This window comes from Larus michahellis, chromosome Z, assembly GCF_964199755.1.
Source record: "Larus michahellis chromosome Z, bLarMic1.1, whole genome shotgun sequence".
NCBI lineage: Eukaryota > Metazoa > Chordata > Aves > Charadriiformes > Laridae > Larus > Larus michahellis.
This window is the reverse complement of record NC_133930.1, coordinates 14,745,298-14,770,444: the sequence shown is the minus strand read 5'-3', so window position 1 is coordinate 14,770,444 and position 25,147 is coordinate 14,745,298. Positions and strand designations below refer to the sequence as shown.

The window sequence follows — 25,147 nt, the reverse complement described above, 5'->3', positions numbered from 1 at the left end:
TTTTTTTTTTTTAAGGCAGTTATGCTTTCAGGCTCACCAGAATCTAGAAACCAACCATTATTAACAACTTTACAGAGCATATGGAATATGACTTTCTGGTTGTGCAAGGCTACAAAAAAAATTGTATAAAGCACTAACATCTCCCACCAATCATCAATACTCAGTGAAAGACTGCAACATTTTGGAGGGGAAAATATAAAGCTAAATGATCTGCAAATAATTTCAGACCTGAGAAAGAGCTAAGGATGCTGCTATAAAGATACGTTTAAAGTCCTTACGTGTTATAATGTAATCCTGTGTAAGAGTTTCCGCTTGTCTTTCTTTTCGTTTTGTTTTGACCACACATAATTTTGCTCCCCTAGGAGGAAACATACAGCAGTTCAGTTGGTCTGTTTATATCAAACAGAAACTATTTTTCATTCAAGACATAGTCTCAACAAAATTATATAGCACTTTAAATATTCATGAATGTGTGTATCTTGGCCTGTCCATGCACATGTGAAGAAGGGTAGAGAGATTAGTATTTCTGTTAGAGAGCAGTTTATATGACATGCGGAAATAAGGGTGGAAGATTCATTTCACACTTCATTTGTCCGCAGTACTTGCAGGGTGCACATTGGAAGTGCTCTTCTCCAACCCGGGCAGAGATTTGCTCCTAGTACTCTTCCTAATCCGCAGAGGTAGCAGTTCTCTAACCAGAGGTGCCTGTAACACCGCAGCAGGAAAGGATGCGTGGGCCTGACCGCAGCAAGACTGATTTAAACTGGTGGTATTTTCCTATTCGTGGTAAGTACCCAGAAACAAACTGGGCACAAAACTGAGCTAGGGCTCTTGTGGTCTGTGCCTCGGAGACTCAGGCTGTCCTCTGGAGAGGGGCCCAAGCAATGATGACCAACTCTCTTGTTCTCTAAATTGACACAGACCAGAAAAAAAAACCCTAATTTCTGATAAACTTGTCAACTAGAATTTTTCTTCACCTCCAAGCATCCAGGTCACAGTAAGTATACAGAAACTGTTAACTGTAACACAGTATGTTTTTGGATGCCAGTGAAACAAAGATGAGCAGGTATAGGGGAATAATATCTTAATCATACCACTCAATATAGATGAATTGTACATTTCCCCCCGCTGACAGGAAGGAAGCATGCCCCAGTTCTCCAGCCAATCCAGATGGTAAAAGCAAATTAATTGCAAAAGGAGTATTTATAGATTAGTTAAGTCCTCCTCTTTTCATTCCAGGCTGACAAGTCACCTTCTGATGAATCACTACCACCTTTCTGTTAGATGTACAGGCAAAATCCACACGTGATAGATAGGTGTGGAGGAGAAGACTAGCAGAAAGATGCAGAAGTGCTTCCTTTGTTTGCCCCCTCTCAAATTCGGTCTTCCACTATTACCTCACAGACACTGAAGTTTAAGCTAATGCTTCTAAACCAGATTTTTACTTCAGGAAAAAAACCCAAATGACTACATCCAATAAATATGCTTTCAATAACACCACATCAGTAACCTCCAAGAGATCAGATGAAAGGTTGGTTATTCTTACTGCAGATCTCATGCAACTAACAAATGAAAGTGTTTGTAAATTCAGGTAGAACAGCCAGCATTTTGCACCATGCAAAGCCCCGAGGAAAACGCATGGCTTTTCAGAGACAAACTGCTTTGGGTTTTTTTTCTTTCTTCCTTTCTACTGTTACTAAATGAGTTAAACTCTGCAAAACAAATTTTACTAAACCAATTTTTCACCTTTCTTCGAATAGAACCACTGAATAAGGCTATATTTGAGAAAAAAATAACGTTCTTAATCCTTAATCATTACGCACCTCTGGCTTTTGACAGGATCATAGTACACTTTGGCCAAACCATTTCCTGTACCAACCATGATCTGGTTCAGCTTGGGATGCCAAAGGCAACGCACAACGCTCTGAAATAAAGCAACATATTGACAGTTAGTTGGTCATTCATCCAGATCTTAGAATTAATATTCTTATTGTCAAAAAGTAGGTCAAAGTCACACTGTAGCAGGAACATGCTTAAGCACGTGAATGAATATGTGAATGAATAAAAGTTCCTCTCCAGAGCAGAAAACATTGTAAAAGGACTGACAACACATGGAAGTAGGCAGAGAAAGAAATACAAATTGGTGGCAGTGTGATAACCAGTGGTTTCCACTGGCTAATTGCTCCAGGGTCTTCATGGCTATAATGGAAATGGGAAGTTAAAGGGGGGTTTGAATGAGAACAATGAAGTGCTTCAGACATAGCAATGCAGATCTTCATGACTTTTGCATTTTTATTTTTAATTCCAGATTCTTCCACCCTCTTCTTTATCTGTTTTTCCCTTCTTCTCACACAGTGCTGACCTTTTACTTGCTGACTGCAGAAATGCAGGAGTAGCTGATTTTCACTCTTGGTTCTTTCTTCCTCACAACACCCAGAACAACTTGGTATTTGAAGCCCATGTCTCACAGCTCTGTCACCCCTCTGGTCAGCAGAGAAACTCATTTTCAGACATTAAGAGTATTGTTCTTTTATACAGACAGCGTGGTTGTCCATGTGACTTTGAACCTCCGTGTGATTACTGCACTCAATCTGATTCAGCGGACCAGCTCAGAAACTCTGTACTCGAGCTTCTGACTCGAGCGAGCTGAAGAAGTTGGCACAACCTCCCACAGAGGACAACACATCTCAACACAAACACAAAACCTGTATTTGCGTCTGACTAACTGAGGGGAAAATAGTACCTATTTTTGAGAGACAGTAACTCTTCAAAGGGATACTGTCCAAGACTGAAGACAGGTTTTTATCAGTGTTTGTGTTACCTACGTAATAAATATATCCAGAGCTAGCATGACACATCATCCTATTAATATTTCACTGAAAAATGCTCATTTTTCTAGCCCTTTTTCCCCCTTAAGCTTACTGCTACTCCTCTCTCAAAAACCAGGAACAGACTCTTCCCAAAATTAATTAATAATTCAATATTCAACCACTGTCATCCTTCTATCATTGAAGTATACATATATAAACAATTTTTTACATAATACAGCACATGAAATTCACAAAATGGGAACCACTAACATCTTAACAAGAGGAATGCAGCAAAGCTAAAATCAGGGGTGCAATATAGCCCTATAACTTGGGAGATGAGAACCATCTCATCTTGAAGAGAATGGTTATGTTAGTGACTCCTGAATCACTTCCCATTTCATACTGCATACTATTTCTGGTTTGGTTCAGATGCCATTTTTCTGAATGTCATTCAGAATATTGAAAAATATTGAAAAAATTATGAAGCCCATTCAGCCATCATGAATCAGAACTTCATTCTGCTACAAGATGATGGATGACTCTCTTCTGAGCTGTTTTTCTGCTTTGTGTTCTTGTTTAGGAAGAAAAATTGAGATGACCTTTCTTTACAAGGTTCCTCTGTAAAGCATCCTCCTTCTCTATAGATATACATACAAGATTATACCTTCCCATTTACTTACAGGTACAAATAAATCTGGCTTGCTTATCATGAGACAACTAAAGGACAACAATCTTTTTAAAGGTGACTCTGAAGTACAAAGTAGAATTCTGATAACGCATTATGTCCATGATCCCTGCCACAAGCGACCAAAATAACCAATACAGGGTTGCTAATAAGTTGTTTGATTTAAATAAGAGATTCTCACTTACTGTTACATAATGCTCAAAATGCTACGGTAACTCTAAAATACAAAAAGCTAATAACAAGTATTGAAGGTCAAAGGTGGGTGGCCTTTTCTTTTATTAATATTTATTGCATGTGTTTAGCCAGCCTTTTTAAACTTTGTAGTTAATGTGGTTCTCCACTTTCTACTGTCAAGTAAATGTATTTTATAGCATGGTACTGGACATCAGCCAACAAAAACAAAGCCTGAGACAGTGTGGTTCAGCACTGATGGGGATTGCTAAATTTCTAACTTGTCAAACATGCACAGCACACTTAAAACCACCATGGCACGTGCTCCAGAGCAGGCAAAAGAAACTGCCATTAAATGCAGCCCTATAAATCTTCTGAAACCGTAAAACGTCCCCAGAATATAATTTATTAAAAACTGAACAAATACAAGCTCTGAACATGCAAGTAATTTTATTAATCCACTGGCATATAAACCTACTTCCTAAGAAATAACAAAAAGTAGTTATGCAGATTTTCGGATCATTTTAGAAATGGGCAATACTTTAAAAACCCCAAAATATTGAATTTCTGAACTAAATACTGATAATTTTTCCCAATCATATAATCCTAAAGAAGTAAAAATTCTAAACAACTATACAACCAAGGGATCATTGTAGACTAGGTTTTAACATTGGGAGTGAGGGGGAAAAGGGATTCTTCATCTTACAAAAATAATTAGTTCTTAAAGTGCATTTATCCTTTGATGCTTCTAACTTTCCTATTGTTTACACTTAGAATAACTCAGGTAGATGTCTTTATCACTGGAAATGCTAAACATCAAATTCCAGCTCATAGAAGGTCCTATCTCCCGGTCCTCCAAGCAAATAAGCATGTTAATAGTAGGAAAAGAAGTGCTTTCCTGTCTTGGCCTACTTATGCACGCAGGTAGGCACCTACCTAACTGATACTGAATTTTACACAATTACAGAATGTTTGCAGTTGGAAAAGAGCTCTGGAGACCACCTAATTCAACCCCCCTGCTTTGAGCATCGTCAACTACTACAGGTAGCTCAGGACACTGTCCAGTTTGGTTTTGAATATTTCCAAGGACAGAGACTCTGCAGCCTTTCTGAGCAACCTGTTTCAGTGTATGGCCCTCCCCACCATAACAAAAGCCCCAAACCCCAAACTTCTCACTCCACTTACCAAGGTGGTTTCATACGTGGTAAGAGAATTAAAAGAGCAGGGGATTAAATTGCCTAGCACTGCTTTATGGAAACCTAGCACAAAAGACTTGACTAACCATAAGTACTAGTTGGTAGGAAATTCTGTGAATGACAGCTTCAAGACTCAGAAAATACAAACCCCAAAACAACAAAAAAACCCCTTCAGTTAACTAATTCCAGATTCGAATATTCAATACAGAAAGACATAACCCGTTGCTTATAACATTTAAAGCTGAAACACGTCAAATCTATGCAAATTCTGAAATCCAAAAAATTCCAGGTCATATCTCAGCTTTGCAAATGGAAAATAATGTCTTATTATAACAATAAGAAAATGCAGGATGTATCATCACATAAACATCTTCAACATTTGAAAAAAATATTTCTGTAATGGCTGAATGTTTTGGACAGTATATCTTTTGAGCATTAAGTCCTGGAAGCCTGTCATAAAAATCCTGAAAATAGTTTTAATCCATGGAACGGATGTGTCCAGCTTCGTGACCATAAGATCTGAAAATACAGCACTTACTTACAAAAGACAATTGCAAGTAACGATTTAAAAGCTGTTTGGTACTTTTCCTGTTGCAAAAGCATTAAGTTCTTCAAATGAAATAAATCTGAAAAGCCTCTGGCAATGTCTATTGCATACACAAACACAGTAGCCTGCATTGGGAAATACTGGAAAAAGACTGTGAAAATATTTTTGTGAAGTCAGGCAGGGAAAATATTAAAAATGTTAACAGAAGCACTCCAAATTTACCTTCTTCATTGTCACTGTGAAAGAGGATAGAACAGATTCAGTGGGTATTTTTGAAAGTAGACCTTTGTAATTATTTTCAGGTAACAGATTGTCTTGTAGTACTGACTTAAACTAAAAGTCAATTAAAAAAATATCTACACAATTTTAAAGACATCTTTTCTGGCAATCTGGATGAAAATGTTTATTTTCTTAAACAGCTGCCTAATAAAATAAGAACATATAACTGGGTGTTCTTGAAACTAGCCATACCTTTTTCTAAAGTTGCTATAATATTGTTTTAAATAGAAAATATTAATTACCCGAACAATACATAATTTTTACTCTATTTTTAAGCTAAGCACTTCGGACACCCACTTCTTTTAAAATAAACTCAATTTTTAGAAAGTTTTACCTGTAAGAACTTAAAAGCTTAATAATACGTGGCACTCTTAAACCATAAAACTCATAAATACCTAGAAAGGTGGCAGACAAAAGCGATGAAACCACTACTCCCTTGTGTGCTATTCCACCCGCATTTATTCTGAGACATGTGCAGTCCAAGATCCTGTGCATTTCTGGGGTGGTTCATAAATAGTCTCACCCCTAACAGGCTCTTCTCACCTGTGTGTTTCCCTTTGTATCATATAAACCCAGCTGTTGCTGCAGGTAAACAGTAAACTACACCAAATAATTTTTCTGTTAGGTTATGCTCCATCTGGGTTAGCCCATCAGACAACTGCACCCATGGCTTTGCTGGTACTATGCACGCAGCAGTGCTTTGACAGGATTTAACAGTAGTGCCTTTAAATGAGAAACTGAAGCCTGAAACATAATTTTCTGTAACACAGAATGGGACATTTATTCTGGCCTAGAAATATACCCCTGAGTTTCACAGGCAAAGCGAAGAATAACCGAAGCAGATTTCTCAGCAAGTAAAAGCTAATTACCTCAACTGAAACTGTCCAGAGCACTTGGGTAACACCCCGATGGGAGTAAACAATGCAGAGAGGGCATTTTACAAGGTCAGCAAGAAAAGATTAAAATGATTTGTGGCATAGGAATGGAAAATTTACACCTAAGATGAAACCATGAAGCTGGTAAGGTCATAAAACTACAGACTGATGTCAAGGATTGAAAGAATTCTCCTGGATCTTTGCTTATAAAGATGTCTCAAGACTGCAGCAGCAAAGGCAAAATTCAGTTCCCTGGCCCATGCTTCAGGTAAAAACATTCAGTTTTGCGCCACGGATAGAGTGGATCCAGGATGGGAAGAGCAGCCTCAGGGGGGCCAGTACAGTTTGGAGGCAGGAAGGGGAGGAAAGGTTAATAAACTCCAGTAAGAGGGACAAGGAAGGGTTAGAGATGTTTCACATTGGGAAGAGGCACTGGCAGAGATTATGGGGGTTGTGAGCAGCTCTGGAGTGATGCACTATGTAAAATATAGATAAACCATATTAAGAAAAAAACCTGAGCAAATACAGCAAGCATTCCTAGTTCCTACGTATTATAGAGTATGTAAAGTATGTAAATAAATATTAATTCTTATGCCTAAAATATTTTTCTGCCACGTACCAGAGCCTGAGCAATCAATCTCACTACCACCTTTTGGATCTACCAAAATGTAAGGTTGCCTGTTACATAACAAAATAAGGACAGCGTATACAAAGAATGTATCTTGAAAGTATTATTCACCTCTACCCTCTTTCACTCTGCTGCAACAGAGCCAGGGAAAATTCAGGTTTCCCTCCATTGCTGTCTGCTTGTATTCCTATACTAACACTTTACATGTGTGTGAGCTGAAGCTGTACAAAAGCACTGATTTCTTATTTTTCGCATTGCAGTTGAAACTTTGACTAATATCTAACAAAATGTAACTACCTTTATATGCATACAAACCCCAAGATAATAGCCAAACTTTTGTTGTCAGCAAAATTTTAATTAAACAGACATGTATATGTGCATGCATATACTGATCTAATGGAATATGGAGGTCATAATTTGCCTCAAGACTGGCATGATATCAAGTTTCACCATTTTCCAAAAAATTCCAGGGCCTTTCATATGTTTGACATAAATAGGAATCATAATACCCTTCTGCAGCACTTAGGCCAATGGGGCTATACCCTTTCCTTGCTACTACAAAATGAAAAGTAAATCAGAGAATTAGAGGGGCCATATTTTACAATGATGTTTTAATTTCTTTTCCCTCCTTCGGGAGGTCTTACTGCTTCTCAGGCAGGCATTGTTTTCTTTGAAAACAACCCATTCTTCCTAAAGACAGTAAAGTTTTAAGGTTAAATACCATGCATTTGTCTTCGAAAATGAATATTTCATGTAAAGTGTATTTTCAGATATTGCATGATAATGTATCAGCTTTTTCAAGTTTAGTAGTAAGGTTCCTCCTGCCATGCAGGGAAGAAGAAAGATAAACATCCTTCTGTACCAGTTATGAACTGTTGGAATAAAACTTTTAAATTTTTCTTTCTCTTCACCTCAGTTACAGCCTTCCTCTGACAGTCCTCGACTCTCAGCCCGCTTATACATTTGCTCCAAAATGCCAGAATTGATTATTCAGTTATCTGCAGCTATCAGACTTTTGGGCTGAGCTCAATAAATTAATGTCTGCTCCCATGCCTATTCACGAAAAATGTTTAAACAATACAGACAAATCCGGTAAATGGAGAAGATGCATCTATCTACTTCCACACCTACAGAAAACTACCCTGAGAGGGTGGAAATCTCTACTGAATGACGCTGACACACAGCTGACAATCATTCGATCTCTGTGGTGAGCATGCAGCCAACATCCCACTTGTAAACTGGAACAAGTGAAAGTGAGTTACTTGCAAATTACCACTAGAAAAAAAATACTGCTAATTCCAGAGAAATAGTGAAAATGAAAGAGAACATGCGAATCCTAGGCTTTCACGCATGTCTTACTGCTGAAGGAAGAATTCATGGGATTTTGATGTTTCCTTCACGTGATGTTTCCACTGATTTAAAATAAAAGTTTGTTAAAATTTAGATAAAGTTGCGTAATTCTAAAGTGAAGCTGATGATATTTTGACAGCTACGTTTGGAAATTGGGTGCAAGTAAGTGAGCGTAGACTTGACTCTCAGCTAGCACAATCCTCTGTAGAGCGGCAGGCTTTTCTGCTGTAAATTGCCTACCGTCATAAAGCCTTAAATCAATAGAAATGAGTGCAAAAGTAACCCATTGTCTCCTACTTTGCTATTGGCAGGGTCAGAGCACAAGAGATTAAATGTCCCAGTGGTTTAGCAGGAGACAATCGGCACCAACGGAGGGAAGTTAAGATTTTACGTGGGACTTACCTCAACGAACTTAAGATGTCTACACCTCTAACCTTTAGAGGTCTACTCTTTAAATGTCTAAAAACCTTCACCTCCCTTTATAGTTAACGGAGAGAAATAAGCATTTTACAGTGGCCTTCATCTAACCTAATGTTTTAGATATCTATTTTAGGATGAGATAAAATCACAGTCTGGATGTGTTTATTTTTCTCTGTTGATTAGAAAAGGAGCCTAGGGTGACTGGATCAGCTGTAGACATCTATATTTGGTCAGGTGAATCCCTGCAGCCTACAGTGGCCAAAATAACTACATAAGAAAAACAGAAAACTAACGAGGATCTATGTTACAGCATGTTGCGCTACTTACATAAAACTCTCCAGTTCAAGGATAAAGGATTCTGGAAGCCAAATTAAATACTCCTAGTGCAGAAAGAACACAGAAATAAATACTCCTAAAACTGTCAAACAGATCTTTAGAATCTTAGCTTGAAAGATCAGGTCTAGCTCTGGAGATACTTAAAAACTGAATGGGGATAAAACAGGAACAAATACGGCCTATGTTCCCCCTTATTGCTTACCTCTTTCCTAACCTACAATCTAATAAATAATTCCTTCAGAATCTGTTTTCAAGCCATACAATAAAAAAGTGACAGCAATAATTCCTGCTCTAAGAAAATATTTTCAGTTAAGAAATGAAAAACTTAAACAAACCTTCTCTCTTTCCTACATGCAAGCTTTGCTTCAGTGGCCATGACGGTATGTGACGGGTTCTGTTTGAACAGCGCTGCTCGGATTTGCTGCACTTGGCTGTCCAGACAGCTCGATAAGCGGCATGTCAGCAGGGATGATAGTGAACGTGTAAAATGACATTCTGACTGTGGTCGTGGGCTCTGTAAGGACAGGTCACCACAGCAGTGGCCAAATGGGGCCTCTCTGACTGAACTGAACACTTATCTTGACTGTAATTTTTACAAATTCCAAGTTTGATGTAAAAAACACGCAGGCTGTCAAAATCAGTGCAGATACACACACAACTAGTTTATTTAGCTCATCTGTTCTGTCTTTTCCCCTCTAAAACCCCTACACAGTCATGGTGAAGTACTGCTCATGCAATACAGCATCTTTTAAACACACAAGGAGCTTAAAACACAATTAAGCAATGCTACTTAGGGAATCTAACTGCTTATTAGTATTTATTTTAAAGAAACAGTAATTATCTTTCAAATTAACATTACCTGTTACCTAAGCCTACACTTATATTACATTATCTTTATATTTGAGAGGGGTTAAGCAATTTCAAGTCTGTGTTGGAATGAGGGATCAAATCTCAGGGTGCTTTCCAGTTTGACCTTCTATAGTTTTGGAACTTGCACAACATTAAGTCTGTCTGACTTTCATGATATATCTTCCCAAAAGAGATGGGAAATGTACAAAGTTATTTCAGAAAAAAACCTGTACTCATTTCAAAGGATTTCTATGTCTTTAAATAAAAAATTAAAATATTTGGATGCTAACAGCTACAGACACACACACACAAAACCCACTACCACAAAACCTTTCAACAATTGTTCCCATCCCTATTTGGCTACAGCTGCTTTTAAACAACTTCTGTAATTAGGAAAGATATTAAAACAGTGGCTTTCAAGCTTTCGCATTTTATCATGAAGGCGTGAACCATCAGATACTTAGACTGCTGTACACGGGATACAAATCAAGCCTTCGTACAAGTCTTCACAGATATGTTTGAAGTGGCCCACATTTTACATGGACCGAAAACTTCTCTGCAACTGCTTATGAAACACATCCAAGCAAGAATGTATACACCACTTGTTAAAAGAGAGGAAAATGCCTCAGTATATAATAAAAATTTCATGATGTTGGGCTGCAAGAATGGCCCATATGCATTCTAACTTATAGGCAGCAGAGTGACTCCTGCCTGTCTTCAAGATCTCGAAGATTCAAAAGGAAACACTTATTTCCTCCCTCTCATTCCCTCATACTGTATACATAAAGTGCAAAAACAGGCCTAAAAGAGTTTTAAGGAAATGTACCAGCATGTTTTTCCCAAAATGAACCAGCACATTTTCCCCTAAATGTACAGAAATATTTTCTCTCCAGTTCTGTGCAACTGGAATTTAAGGACAAACTAAAAAAAATAATAAATTAGAAACTCAATATTCTAATCTGAAGCTAATGGCAATCTTACCTTGAGAAACACCACTATTCCTCCATAATAATCAAGGATCATTAATAACAGTGGTTTATAAGCAGAACAGAAAGTAAAATCAACTGATACAGTTAGCATAGTAAGGAAAGGCTTCTTTATAGATAGGTCTTTCTTTCTGCTACAGTCACCTTGATTTCTCTACAGAAAATCTACATGAAACAGCAGCTTCATTACCTATCTGCTGCCCTTCAAGAACAACAGAAGTTCTGCCTTGAGAATCATTGAAAGATAATGCTGCTCAGAGACAACGTTAATTCCCACTGGACACACTGTAATCTCTTTTCGTTGGTGGTGTAGAGCACAGCAGTGATCCAAAAGCCAACGACTTGGCTTGCCATGCTGCTGTATATGGGAAAGGCTGCTCTGCCTCCTGGATGCACACACTGACCCAGAGGAGGGGAAAAAACGTAGACTGAGTAACTCTTATAAAAATGCTGTTGTTTTATTTTTTAAGATGATTAAATAACAGATTTAGAACTATGCCATTTCCAAACGTCTGTAAAGCTGAAAAACAAATGCTACCAGTTTGCTGACACCTTGTTTCCTCCTCTTTTGAGCAAAAAGATGGCTAACACTCACATGTTGATACTATGCATGCTCTGATCCAAAAAAAACCAGGCTGCTCACACAATAAAAATACACTAATATTACATTAAAGATCTACTTTAAACCCCAATTGCAAAAATCTTAAGGTCTGAGATTCCCCTGGAGTTCTTTCAAGGAAAAGAGCCAACTACAATAAATAAGGTGGGAGGTTAGGGAATATGTAGAATGCAGTGACCTGCTATCATTAGATTTAAAATACTCATGAGAATACAGTAGTAGAGGAAACAACACTAACGTTTTTCTCTTGTGAAACATGACTTAGAAAATGTGTGGAAGCATTCAATAGAAAAGGGACCAGAAATGGATAAAATTTACAATTTTCTATATGGAAACCAGAAATATCCGAAACGCTCTTTCAGAGGCCAATAATTTAAAGCAGGATCTCAATACAGAACATATGGGTAGCAATGCTGTACCACTTACCTTTCAAGGTACAGCTAGAAAAAGTGAACTAAGTCACTGAGCAACACTTTCTTTTTTTGATGAATAGAAAAAGCGACTTCATCGAGGCGGGAAACTTGTCTTCCTTGTAATTGCAAGGCAGGGCATTTTCAAGCACCTGCTCTGTTAAAATTACAGCCACACTTTCATCACAGTATATCACAAAACTCAGGCAGACAGCCTTCACATAAACCCCCCACTTCCCATTACAGTGAGGAAACCTGCACAGTTTATTTCTCGCACATACCTCAAACCTCTAGTGACAGCCCCCCTAAAACAAAGTACATGCTGCTGCAGGAGATATGAAGGGAAGGAACACGTTGTCTTTATATATATGAAAGCAGAGAATAAAAAATGTCAAGTTGCCTCAGTATAAAAGAAAACACATTCTTGTGATTCACCTTTTATACAATTATTTTTTTTTAAACTTTAATCAGGACAAAAATTTACTGGACCTTATATATTGTGTTCACTTCCTTATTGTGGACAATGTGGTTTTTCCTTTCAAACAAAACAAATGGCTTTACAAAACCCTCAGAAGTTGCATGATGATCTCTTCCAGAAGTTAAAGAATTTATTTTTCTTAAATTCAAAAGCTTTAAATCTTAGTGAAATGGGCCACAGTGGAAAAGCCCTTTACTGTATTACTGCACCTTATAAATAGTAAATGATATCGTTTGAGGTCAAGTAAAGAAATACTGCAATCCTATATCAACTGTGTATAAAGGATGCTGGAAGTTTCATATTCCTTATTCCTTCTTTCCTTTTCACCCTTTAATCTAAAAAGAAATTTTATTTATAGCTTGTCTCAGAAGACCTTCCTGAAACATCCCTTGGAGGTATTTTCAGAAGTATTTAATAATTTAACTTTTGCCTATATTTGAGAAACTAAGAAAATATTGAAGAATCCTCCTAACATAAACAGGTCTCCCAAAACAACCACGAATCTATGGTTTTGGATTGTTGCTTATCTACAAAAACCTGCAGGATATTTCAAAAACTTGCACATCTCATTTTATAATACACACAATCTCATCATCTTGGCTCATATTTAAATTAAATTATTACTTACATTTTCATTTTAATAAGAAATTTCTGTAGTTGTGCAACTTTTTTTTTTTTTTATATTTTTCAGTGCCCACTCTTGCTTGGCAGTAACGGGGTGTACTACTTCTCCTTTCCATATGGGGAAAATGACTGCTTTACTGCTGCCAAAATCAATCTTGTCTGTAATAAGGATAACTACTGGGTGATCTGTTTGAACTAGCCAAACGAATGATAGGCATGTGAGAGTGATTCAAGTGGCTATCCACAGCTATTTTAAATTAAACTGACATTGGGGGAAATGTTGTGTACCCAACTCTGTTTCCCATACACTAGGTATTTATAACTGGTTCCCATGAAGATCTCATACTTGTATAACCAAACCAAGAATTAGGAATGAATCCTCCCTGACTCGCATCTGACAATTAAATCTTCCTTCAATTCCAGAAAGAGAGTTACAGTTACAGACATCGCAAAAGATGAGACCTCATCCCAAAGCAGGTACAGGTCTTCCTTCCTCTCATACTACCTGAAGAACGGGATATGGCCTCTGAGTTTTGTGCACACACTTTGTACCCCTTTTCTGGCAGTTATATTTCCTGACATCTGCTTAAGTCTCCCCATCCATCTAAATGGAGTGAAGAGACATTCTGCATGCATTTATAGATCTTTCACAGAAAATAAACCTCAAATGCTCAAATTGGGAAAGGTTGATATAAATATTTTCTTGTGGATATGTGAGGTAAAAGCAAAAGAACTGTTTGCAGATAATACTGTCAAGAGAGAAGAAAAAGAAACAGGAAAACTATGAACAAGCTGCATGTGCAACTGGATTTTTTTAAAGCTTGGTTCTTGTTAAAAAGAGAGGAATTCTGTACAATTTAGTATACATAACTATGGTTACAGTAAAGAGCCATCATAATTTCCAATCACATCTGTAGACACGGAGCCAGGGTAAGGCTGAAGTACTCCATGCAGACCATCAGCTTCCTCATGAGAGGGGGAGAGGCAGGAGCTCCCACCCCCAAGTTTTGATCTAATCTGCAGTAAGTAAATGACCCTGCCAGTAACTTCCACATGGGTAATTTCACTCCTTGATAAACTCATGGAAAAGAAAAAAAAATCCACTGTGTGCTATCAAGTGTAAAATTCCTGTGTCTGCATAAAGATATCTCTAAGTCACAGATCACTGAAGGCAGAAGAGGATAGTCAAAGAAGCAACATTGCGTATTTGCCCTGTTCACTCCTCCTCCTGCCGGCACACTGCTACTGGACAGGGATGGAGCCCATGGTCTGCTCTACTTCTGACTTTTTTTCTTCAAAAAGTATTGCTATTTATCAAAGAAGCTTGAGTTCTACAGAAGTGCCAATGCCTATATGGTGGCACTCAGTAGTGAACACAATACCGTCACTACTTTAGCCACAGATTGTAACTGGGAAAAAAAAACGAAAACCAAACAAATGCAAAAAAACCCCTAATATGTGAAATGAAAAGCCAATTAATATTCTATACCTAGCCACAACAACAGAGACCAATCAGACTGTTAGTCCATTAGTAAAACCACAAAGTTTCACTCCAGCAGCTCTGAAACAGTAATGGGTTTTCCCATGAAAACTTGAAAGAAAAGGTGAAAAAAGGTTTGTGTGGTATGATGGAAAGGAATGCCAGACACAGCTTTGGTCAAACATTCCCATTAAATATTTTCCCATTACCCCCTAGGTTCATTCACAGGCCAATTGCACTGGCTATTTACCAAAGAGGTTTAAGATAATGTTTACTGCTCTTTAGTGTTTTTCAATTTTCTAAGCTTAGTCGCATTTCCTTTAAAAGATCCCTGTGAAATTAAAAAAGTAACACATTAATAGTTTGTTTTCTCTCCTCAGTAGACTTTCCGTTATGCTGATTAGATATGTTCTACCTCTAAACTGGTATACAGATGCCCTCAAAGTCTTATTCTTTTCATTTTATACTTGAAACAAATGACTAATGATGTCCCTTTTTCATTAGCAATTTGGACTAAATCCAATTGAAATCACTGAAATTATTTTCATGAGGAATGAGCGCACATAAAGTTCTTTGCAGAGATAGATATTGGTGCATTTGTGCTTTTACTACACATATTGGCATAGTGTAACTTTATCTCTGCAATGCCTAAAAAAACCCAAAAATAGAAACATTGAAATTATATGTTTAAGCACTAGATAACATAAAAAAGGTTAAGTATGTTATCCAGTTACAGAAGACAAACTGAAGTCTTAGACAACATTATGTATTTATCTTTGATTACACTGCTATCTGCATTTTTGAGAGTATAAGGAAAAAAAGGAAACTAAGAAAGCAGTCTGTAGAAAGCAAGTCTTTACTGCACTGCTGAAAAAATGCTCTCATAAACTACACACAAGATATTAATTTACCAATTTATAGGCCAATTTATATGTTTCCAACAAAAAGCATATACTGCTTATAAAATACAAAAGCCAGCTTCTAGAAGATTCTTTTGTTTTTAGCATGCCTTTTTGCATTTATATTTCATCAAACACTGCAATTTGAGAAGAACACTAATGAAAAAGCAGAAAGAAATAGAAAGATCTTGAAAAAATATACTGCTTTTATTTTGTAAAATCACTTATAGTAATTTTTCTTCTTTTATATTCAGGTCGATACAATTAGCTGTGTTTTTCTTAGATGTGTAGCGTTGAAGTTAGAAACTAGACAGACTGATTTTAGACATATTATTAATGCTGACTCACTGAAAATAATGTCATAAGATCAGCATTTATAAGTCTCAATTCTTCACCTACTATTTCCATTATTTTCATTCGATCCATTATATTAAAAGCAGGAGAATGACAGTCTTAAGTTTCATAACTACAAATGAAGTAAAACAGCAGCACTAAAACCCTATAGACACAAGTAATTTACTACAGTCTTAAAGAGTACCATATAAATATCAGCACCTATATGAAATTATAGTATGAAATTATGAACCTGCTCAGATTTGTACACATCCTTAAAATTTTACTATGCGAGTGGCCCCAGTGAGGTCACTTACTGACCCCTAATTTTGTTTTTCCAACAGTCTCCTACTGTTGGTTCTCAGCTCCATGCCTGCATTTTGAAGCAGAGGAACAGAAATTTGTCTCTCAATTTTGAGAGAAACTGATAGCAAAACAATCTTTTCTGGACTCTCCTGTAGTATTATCTACCTCAGGAGGTAAACAGACCCTCTATTTCAGAGAATCAAAGAACTGTTTTCCTGAGAGACAAAGTTAGCAAGTGAAAATTGTATTTCTTTTGAACGCAAAACAGGTAGGTTGGTGAGCAGTAGTTCTCAGCATTTCATTTCTTTCGGAGGTACAGGATCCACCATTGACAAGCTTCTCATTCTTTCAGCCTTAAAGCTCAAGTGACGTTTCTGTGTGCTGCTACTGATTTCACCACCTCTAAACGCAGATGCCATCCATGACCACATCCAGACACTCAGCTCTAAGGAGTTCAAATTCATGGTGAATAGAATTGCAAAGCTATTTTGTTTCCTGTGCCCAATACTTGTAATACTTATATCAGAAAACTGAAATCCTCATGAGTTGAGGTTTAGTATGTTCCATAGTAAAAAAATTTAAAATCCAATGCATGCTATCTTTGGAGAAATTCTTTAGTACTATATAAAACTTCCAATGTCATATAACAACTGTATTTAGAATGTATGTTTAAAATAAAAACAGGGTGGTTTTTTTCCAGAAAAAACACATGCTTTCTGCTTTGACAGGAATTCTGCATTTTTTATTTGCAAGACTGCTGACACAGAAATGATGGATATAACATTCATCCCTAAGCAGATTTTGCTTTGGGATGAATTAGAAGAGAAAGTGGTATTTGAAAAGAAAAGTAAGTACAAATGTAAATTCTGTATAAATGATTTCCAGCACAAGGGGTTTTGGTCCGTTGAGCTAGGAAAGACTGGTGTGCTGGGTTAAGAAAAATGCAGAAGGAGAAAACAATATGCTGAAACAAAGCGACAAAGTTGCTATCTGACAGACTGCAACAACTAATGGGACCTAAGCATATACCAGTGTATGGCCATACAACAGAAATTTACCTCTTGGTTTTGAGAGAAACTGATGGTAATACTTAAGCAATGGTAATTCTGTTTGAATTTCCCCCATTTCTCTTTGTTATAATCTATAAGCTTAATTGTGTACATGACAAGAGTGAAAGGACCTTTTTTTAACCATGATACTATGACAATGATTCACAATTTTAGGTTTTTGTATTACTGGTGAGGATGATATTTTTGATGGAGGGATTCCTAAAGATGTCTTCCTTTTGCCACAAAATTGTTGCATTCACACAAGCTAGAGTCCATTGAAATACATTCTATAGTAACCACTACAGTGGAAGTCTAATTTCAAGGACAAGTAGGAGTTTTGTCACAATACGTGTTTCACCATAACCGGTGGAGTAAACAGCATAAACATGTAAAAAATTCAGGATTCGTGCCTCATGTCACAGATCTAGAAGAGTTCACAGAAATCCATGAGAAACACAATGGTAACACCAAAGCAGGGATCTCCTAGTCCTTAAACACCTTGCCGAAGATTTTCTTTTCTTTTTTTTAATTGGAAGGAGATAGCACCTATTCAGCCCACTCTATCTCTTAAATACGGAGTAGAGAAATTACAGCAGTGACAGTAGGTCATTACCTGTATAAGGGGAAAAATGAGTATGATTTCATTCATATTTTGAATAGTTGACAAAAGAAAACTAAAGTACATACCGCATCTGTAACTTCTATCTCATATAACTTCTGGAATGTGTCCCGATAAAAGAAAATAAGCTTCCCACTGCCACCACCTTTCTTAACAGAGGTGCCTGTGACAAGTATTTTATCATCTGGGCTGAAACAACAATCTGTCCTGTTGAAGAAAAATCATCATACTGGGTAAATCAATAATTAAAGGATAGGGAACTTACATATAAATTGCACTCCTTAAAAATAAAACATTATATTTTCTAATTCTTTCAAGACAAAGCTTTAAAAATTTTTTTTGTCAGCTGTCACCTATTACTATATTTATCAGACACAGTTCACATGTAGAATTACAGCTGTGCACAGAATCTGCAAAATTGGCAGATCCAATAAAAATTCTCCTCCCAAGAAAATTCTCCTCTGCCTAGAAGTCTTGTAAACTTTTCAACATGAAAAACAAACAAAAAAGTTATTTTCAAATCTGGTTATCATCATTAACTAAAACAAATAAATCAATCACGAACTCTGCTTTTGCTGATGATACATTCTTCAATGATGCAAGGCAGTGTGCTTATACAGTGGCCCAAAGTGTTTGTCGGTTTGTTTTCCCTTTATGCTACAAATTGCAGTCAAGATTGAGCTGTCCATGACCTGCCTTTCTAAAATCTTATTTCAAAAGTATAATCTATCCTTAGAGTTGGATTTGGCTGTGCTACAGCTATAGAAATGCAGGTAATACCAATAAATATATTAAATACAATACTTGGCACCATGCAGTACAATACAGTATTTTAGTACCAAAGAACACAGTCATCATCACTTCTAACATCATAACCTGAATTCATACCATGCACCATCATGTTATGTCTACTTTTCAATCCAGCTCTTTTTTTATTAATCATAGACCAAATAAGAATGAGGATTACTTATATATCTCATTACACAAGCATAAGGCAATGAACTGGCCTCCTCCTGAAAAGTTGCTAATCTAATTAGACAGAAGACATATGAGACTGAAAAATGGCATAAAATAAGCAAAGCGTGGTATGAATTATCACAAAAAATACAAGCTCTTTTAAAGCAAGATGAAGTCCTAAAATAGCAAAGAATCCTTGTTGTGCAGTCCTTTCTACACAGTTCTGGACCTAGTGAGAACTCCAATAGATTCCCTCCCATTCAGCACAACCACTGCTATTTGTACTAGTTGGAATAAATTAGAGTACTTACATTGGAAAGAAGCTGGGCAGTCTTTCTGCTGAATTAAGAGGCTTTTTAAATTGTCTGATATCCCATATCTTTAAAGTATCATCTCCTATGCAACAAAAGGGACAAAGGTTAGCAATAAAGAATTTTAGTCAAGAATTTAGATGTGCAGAAAATTTCATCCTCTAATTCAGACATAGAAAGAAGAGAATGATACGGTAGAAGCATTTGAGATGGGGATGGTTTGGAAGTTTTTTGTCCCCAAATGACTATGAAATGACTACTCATTGCTAGAATTCGTAGTTCCACCTGCTGCACTCCAGTACATCAGAAACTTCTCCTCAGTGGCTCAACTCCATCACGGCAATCCCTCCTACCAAGAACCATTATCCACAGTGAAATCAGGTTCCCCAAGCACTTACTTATTCTGTGTTTGTGAGCGTTGGTGCTTTGCTACTAGGAGTAAATTTAAAGTTTTGAGATACCAAAAGAAATTAAAATGTTACTATGGTTGGTCTAGATCAAAAACTGAACAACTTTTATGTGTCTGGCTTCTACTTGCCCTGAAAAAACGACCAGGAAGAATGGAAGGCACATGAAGTCTTCCCCCTTCTTTATGGGGCAAACAACAAACTGCAATCTCAGTATGGAAAACAGGCCCTGGAATCAGTCAGAAATTCTTGGGGAAGGGGCAGAAGGGAAGTAAGTGAACCTGCATTTACAAAATCTTTTCACATCCCTCCACACCACCTTTGGCCATAAAAGCCAAAATCAAGGTTACAGCAAGACATTTATAGCAATTCTCGTCTGCGCTGGATAAACATGGTGTGACTGCAGGCCAGTAAAAGTCAGGCTGTTTATTCCTTTTGAAAAGTTATGACATATTAACAAAGTGAGAACAGGAAAAAGAAAAAAAGGAGATTAGTTAGTTATTCTCAGAGAGATCTACATCTCTACTGATTATCCCTCTGGGATACATATTTCCAGCATGAGAGGAGCTACAGAATTCGAGCTTCGAAGCACCTCACTCAGGCACCAAGGCATTGCCTTGCATCGGTGCCTCAGCTCTTTCAAGGGTGAAAAGAGGGACTTTCAAACAACAATTCTCTTTAAAAATATCCAGAGATATTTTAAACAAGAAGTGACAAAATTTTCCCATCCTAGAAGGAAAAGGAGGCAAGTGGCTGGTAATCCACAGACTTGCTTCCTTCCAAAGCACAAACCTTGCAGGGAAGTAATTTTGTTGTCTGAAAGTATTTTGTGGATTCACAGCCTTTGAGATCAAGAGCTTAAATGAGGCCTTGAAAATAAAATGTAAAAAAAAAAAAAAAAAAAAGATGCTGTAACAAAAGAAATCAAGGCCAGCAGTACCCTTTACAGGGAAAGCAGTAATGTGTGGCCTCGTACATCATGTATGTTTATATTAAAGACTAGGATAACTCTTTACTACAAAATATTTTTAAGAAGTGGACAACTTAAATAAATGATGTCTAGAGCAGAATATATTTCTGTTGATTGGGAAGCTAGAAAATGACAAGAAAGAAAAATGTTGAGTCCCTATTTTGGGAATATCTGTTTTCTTATTGTTTCCCAGGAGACTCCACCCCCAGCACTTCAAAGCAATGTCTTGTAATATGAATCCTCTCTTTTCCCTCCTAACCCCAACAAAAAAACCTACTTATTTGCGAGATGTTACATCTAAAGTACCATCACTTTATAACTGTATGCTAAGGATACCAGTTGGCCACTCTACAAATCTCCGGATAGGGACAGATCTAAGGCTAGCAGCCAAGGCTGTTCTGTTCCTAGTGGAATGAGCCTTGACATGATCTTCAAGCTGTAGTCCTGCCAGGCTTTAGCAGCAGAGATGCAGTCAGACATTCAGCTATAGCTCTTCTGCTAACCAGAAAATGTAATCTGCTGCTTTAAAAAAATTAGAAGACTCTATAAGTACTCAAAAATTCATGGTTGATTTCAAATCAACACTGTTTTACACTGTGCAGGAACAGAAGATTAAGTATTTGGAAAGGGAGAAATGACAGTAGAATGACTTGGCCAATGTTGGGAAACTCTTACTATCATTAAAGATTTGCCTAAATTCACTTCTCGTAATTAAAATTTTCTGTGTTGCACATACAATATTGGTTTCTGAATCTAATCTGCATTTGGAGTTGAAATCACTAAGAAAACAGACATAATAACTTTCCACACCACCATGGATTTTTTCCAATAGCATCCTTCTATTGGTACTTAAGAGGCTTCTTTATGAGAGCTGTAGCAGTACTGATCTATTTTTAATTACTTCATACATGGCTGAAAATAGTTACCCTTAATCAAAAACATAGAAACAGAAGTTGTGCAGTTCAGTATGAAGCATTCAAAATAGCCCACTCAGATCATTCAGTATTTTTCTTGATGGCAGACTTCTCCAAAGCCTGGCAGGATTATTTGAAGATTTTATAGCATTTTTAGTAGCATTTCAAACTCTATTCTTTGCCATTTTAGTAAGAAGGATACCAATAAACAGGCTCTAGTTTGATACGATCTCGTCAGACACCATTATGCCAATGATATTGAGCACTGGATTTATCAAAAAGTAACCATTAGGTCCTAGAAAACACTAGAAAACAGTCTTTGGTGAGCCAGGATAGGCATTTTGCAAACAGCTTTTAATCAAAGTAAGGCCAATGCACTGATACTACAAAGATTTTATCTGATTTTTTTTTCCTTTTCAAAAGGTACTGACAAGGAAGACAAGTACATGGATGCAAATAGGCCCAAAAGAAGCAAAAGTGCTGCCAGAAACTCAAAAAGCCAGACGTCAGCAGCGCTCTTCAAGAAGATCCTATTTTAAAGAGGGAGTCTTGTGTTGAAAGCAAAGCTCACAGACAGAAATCCACAAAGATCATTGGGGAAAGCAAAGAAACATAGGAAATGAAAATTTAAAAAAAGAAAATACAGCACAAGAAAGGCATAGCATAAGAAGGCCTACCATGAGGGAGCACCAGAATACACTATGTTTATAAACTCTGAGCCTTTCTGTGAAGGCTTATACTATATATATGCAAGGAGAGGCACCTTACAAAGCAAAGTATATGCTTCTGCATTCTGCACTGGTTCTGCAAGAGGAGCTGCAACAGCTAACGCATGACCTTTGGAGGCACTACAGGTCAGGACCACGCTCACTCCAAGCCAACGGCCTAGGGAGGGAAGTCACAAATTGGGGATTCTGCACTTACACTTGAACAGCTGTCACCATCACCTGCATCCACACCAGCCTGGCCAAATATGTAAGTGCATCATTCTCTCTAAACATATGGAAGTGAAGGATACTGGAAGATTTTGAGAAAGCCATTTCAGCTCCAACTGTTACAAATATCTTACCGTGCCTTTTAAAGCAAATGAATGCATTTTTGGCATTGTTTGAAATGAACATCAGTATTCAGCTCCTGAGAAATATTACTTGATGTAAAACCCATTTGATTTTTTAAACGCTAATGTCTGTATTTAGCATAGAGACCAACATGCTATTACTCTGCACAAAATACAAAGTCACTGTACATGATGCTGCATAATCCTTGAGTATACAAGAAACTCCCCTACTTTTTAAACCAACTTCAAAATTAAATGTTTTATTTTTCCTCAAGAATATTGTGAAAAGAGAAATACAGCTAAAACTAAAAAAAATCCACCAAACTAAAAAAAAAATCAAAAGGAAACACAAAACAATAATTTTTTAAGCTCAAAAGAAAGTATGTATCTGCGTAACCCATCTCATAGGCTTAGATGTGAGTATTATTACTTGGGTTTAACTACAGCGAACTTTTTTTCCTATATGTTTACTGATTAAGATGGCACTGAGTCTGTGTGCCGTTCATACCACAGAAAATAAATGAACCATGAAAGCTAATAGCTATCATGAGATTCATGGAATTAATGAAGTCATTGCTTCATATTATGACAAAAACTATCTCCATAAATTTTGTACATACCGGGAGTCAAAAAAAGTGGTCGGTTTTGTTTGGTTTTTTTATTTTTTATAATAGGACCCCAAGTCCAGTCCCAATGCTTACCTTTTCACTGCTAAACAAAGGAAGTGTTCCCCAAATACTATCTTCACTGTATTTAGAAAAAATTACCTTCATCGTTACAAGCACGCAAAAATGTAAGTTTCTGTCAAGTTGCCTACCTAATGCCCAGCAAAAGTAAGACTGGGAACTCTCATAAGCAGCTCCTTAGCTTTTCATTTTCCCTTGTGCTTGCAGCTGAGCCCTGCCTCATCTCTCATATCCAACACAGAATCTACATCAGATGCAGGAGAGTCAATCAGGCTTTCAACGAAAGTCCCCATTCCCCAAACAACTATCCTCTCTTTGATCCTCAGCACTTGGCAGGTGTGTTAATCTATGAATGCTGGATCCACATCTGCTTTTGCTGGCACAGATCCAAAGCAATACTCATATTAAAGCACTAACCAAACAAGTCAAAATAAGGTATGAATCCTTATTCTTTAGCATAGCGCACACAGAACTGCTTTTTTTTTTTTTTAAATACACTAGACAAAGGTAGCACTTTTATCCACACTGAAGGGCCAAATTTCTGTAGAGTCTTACATTCTGCAAACAATCAATCAACATTTTATATAGCTTAGAGCAGTGTGGTAGACAAAACATAAGTAAGTGAAAGTCTGTTTAACATGACACAAAATCTGGAGACAGATGAGGAAGCGCAGGCAACCAAAAGTGCCACGTACAATAAAACCAAGCAAAGGTCATTTATGTGATCCACATTCATAAATGTGAAACATAAGAGAATTTACATAAATGGAGGTTTCAAGACAGCACTACTGAATATTCGTCACGTAAGTATTAACCTTGTTTGCTGTTAACATTTAAGAGCATGCTGAGGTTTCTCTTTAGATCTTATAAAGTACGTGTGTGTGAATTTTTGGGGGGCAACACTGCTGGCAGACAGATGCAGCATTTCACTTAGTCCGGAACAGAAAGACAGATGGTTCTCCCACTTTCCAAGGAGGAGAAGGGTCTCACATAGTTACTGTTGGGTTCAGTAAGGACCAGCAAGGTTGAGAGTTTTTACCTCAACCACTTAGGACTCGTTCATGATGAGTACAGTGGGAGTAGAACTATGGATCCAGGAGCCTGAACAGCAATTAAGAAACACCCCAGGTGCCATTACCATGCCCTAGTAAGCTGTCAAGGACAAGACCACCATCATCCTACTCTGCAAGATGTGATCTGGGGAACATAATGTTTGGAATCTTAGAAATGTGGCAAGGCATACAAAGAAGTCAGAGAAGTAGCATCCAATAGCAGCTGCATATTGCTGTAAAAGCCACCGATGCCACTCTACTCATCGGTCCCACTCTACAGGGGGAGGACACAAAGCAATTGCAAGCTACAGCCCCTGCTTCAGAACTTTTGCCGTCTATGAATACCTCTATCCTGGTATTTTGTATATGTAATCTCATTCTGTCTACGTACCAAACTGACCAGATGTCCCGTACATATGTTAGGCACAGCGTTAGCCGACATTAACATATACTGCCTCTCCCTAGGCCTGTTTATTTGGCCTTGGGGCCATGCTAATGCATACACATAGCTTCTGGTTACAGCTGGTTTCCATCCAGACAGCACGGATTGTATGCCTGCACCTGCCTGCAAAATACTGCGTAGACAAATCTCTGCATGAAAAGCTGTCTTGGGCAGACACCATCTTATCTAATACATCTAATACTGGAATGAATGAGTCTTCAAATATAACTTTCTCTTCTCAAAACTTTTTCTGTTATCTAAGACTTTTATAAAAAATTTATCTGAAGTTTAAAACACAAGCATTTTTTTTCCTGTCCTGTAGACTTTTCATATTTTTTTTGCCATTCGAGCACATCTTGGCCACTCACTTCCAGCCGTCACCTCTTGATGTTTGTAATATAA

At 37.3% G+C, this 25,147-nt stretch overlaps 1 protein-coding gene across 2 annotated transcripts in view; it reads right to left on the bottom strand.

Moving 5' to 3' along the window:
• WDR70 (WD repeat domain 70) overlaps positions 1-25,147 on the bottom strand; it is a 138,364-nt gene that overhangs the window by 12,986 nt on the left and 100,231 nt on the right. For both annotated transcript variants that reach the window (XM_074569772.1, XM_074569771.1), the window contains exons 12-15: positions 19,218-19,302; positions 18,018-18,156; positions 1,824-1,924; positions 279-358 (exon numbers count right to left, since the gene is read on the bottom strand). In XM_074569772.1, coding sequence (XP_074425873.1) covers positions 279-358; positions 1,824-1,924; positions 18,018-18,156; positions 19,218-19,302 — 405 coding nt within the window. The remainder of the gene's footprint in view (positions 1-278; positions 359-1,823; positions 1,925-18,017; positions 18,157-19,217; positions 19,303-25,147) is intronic.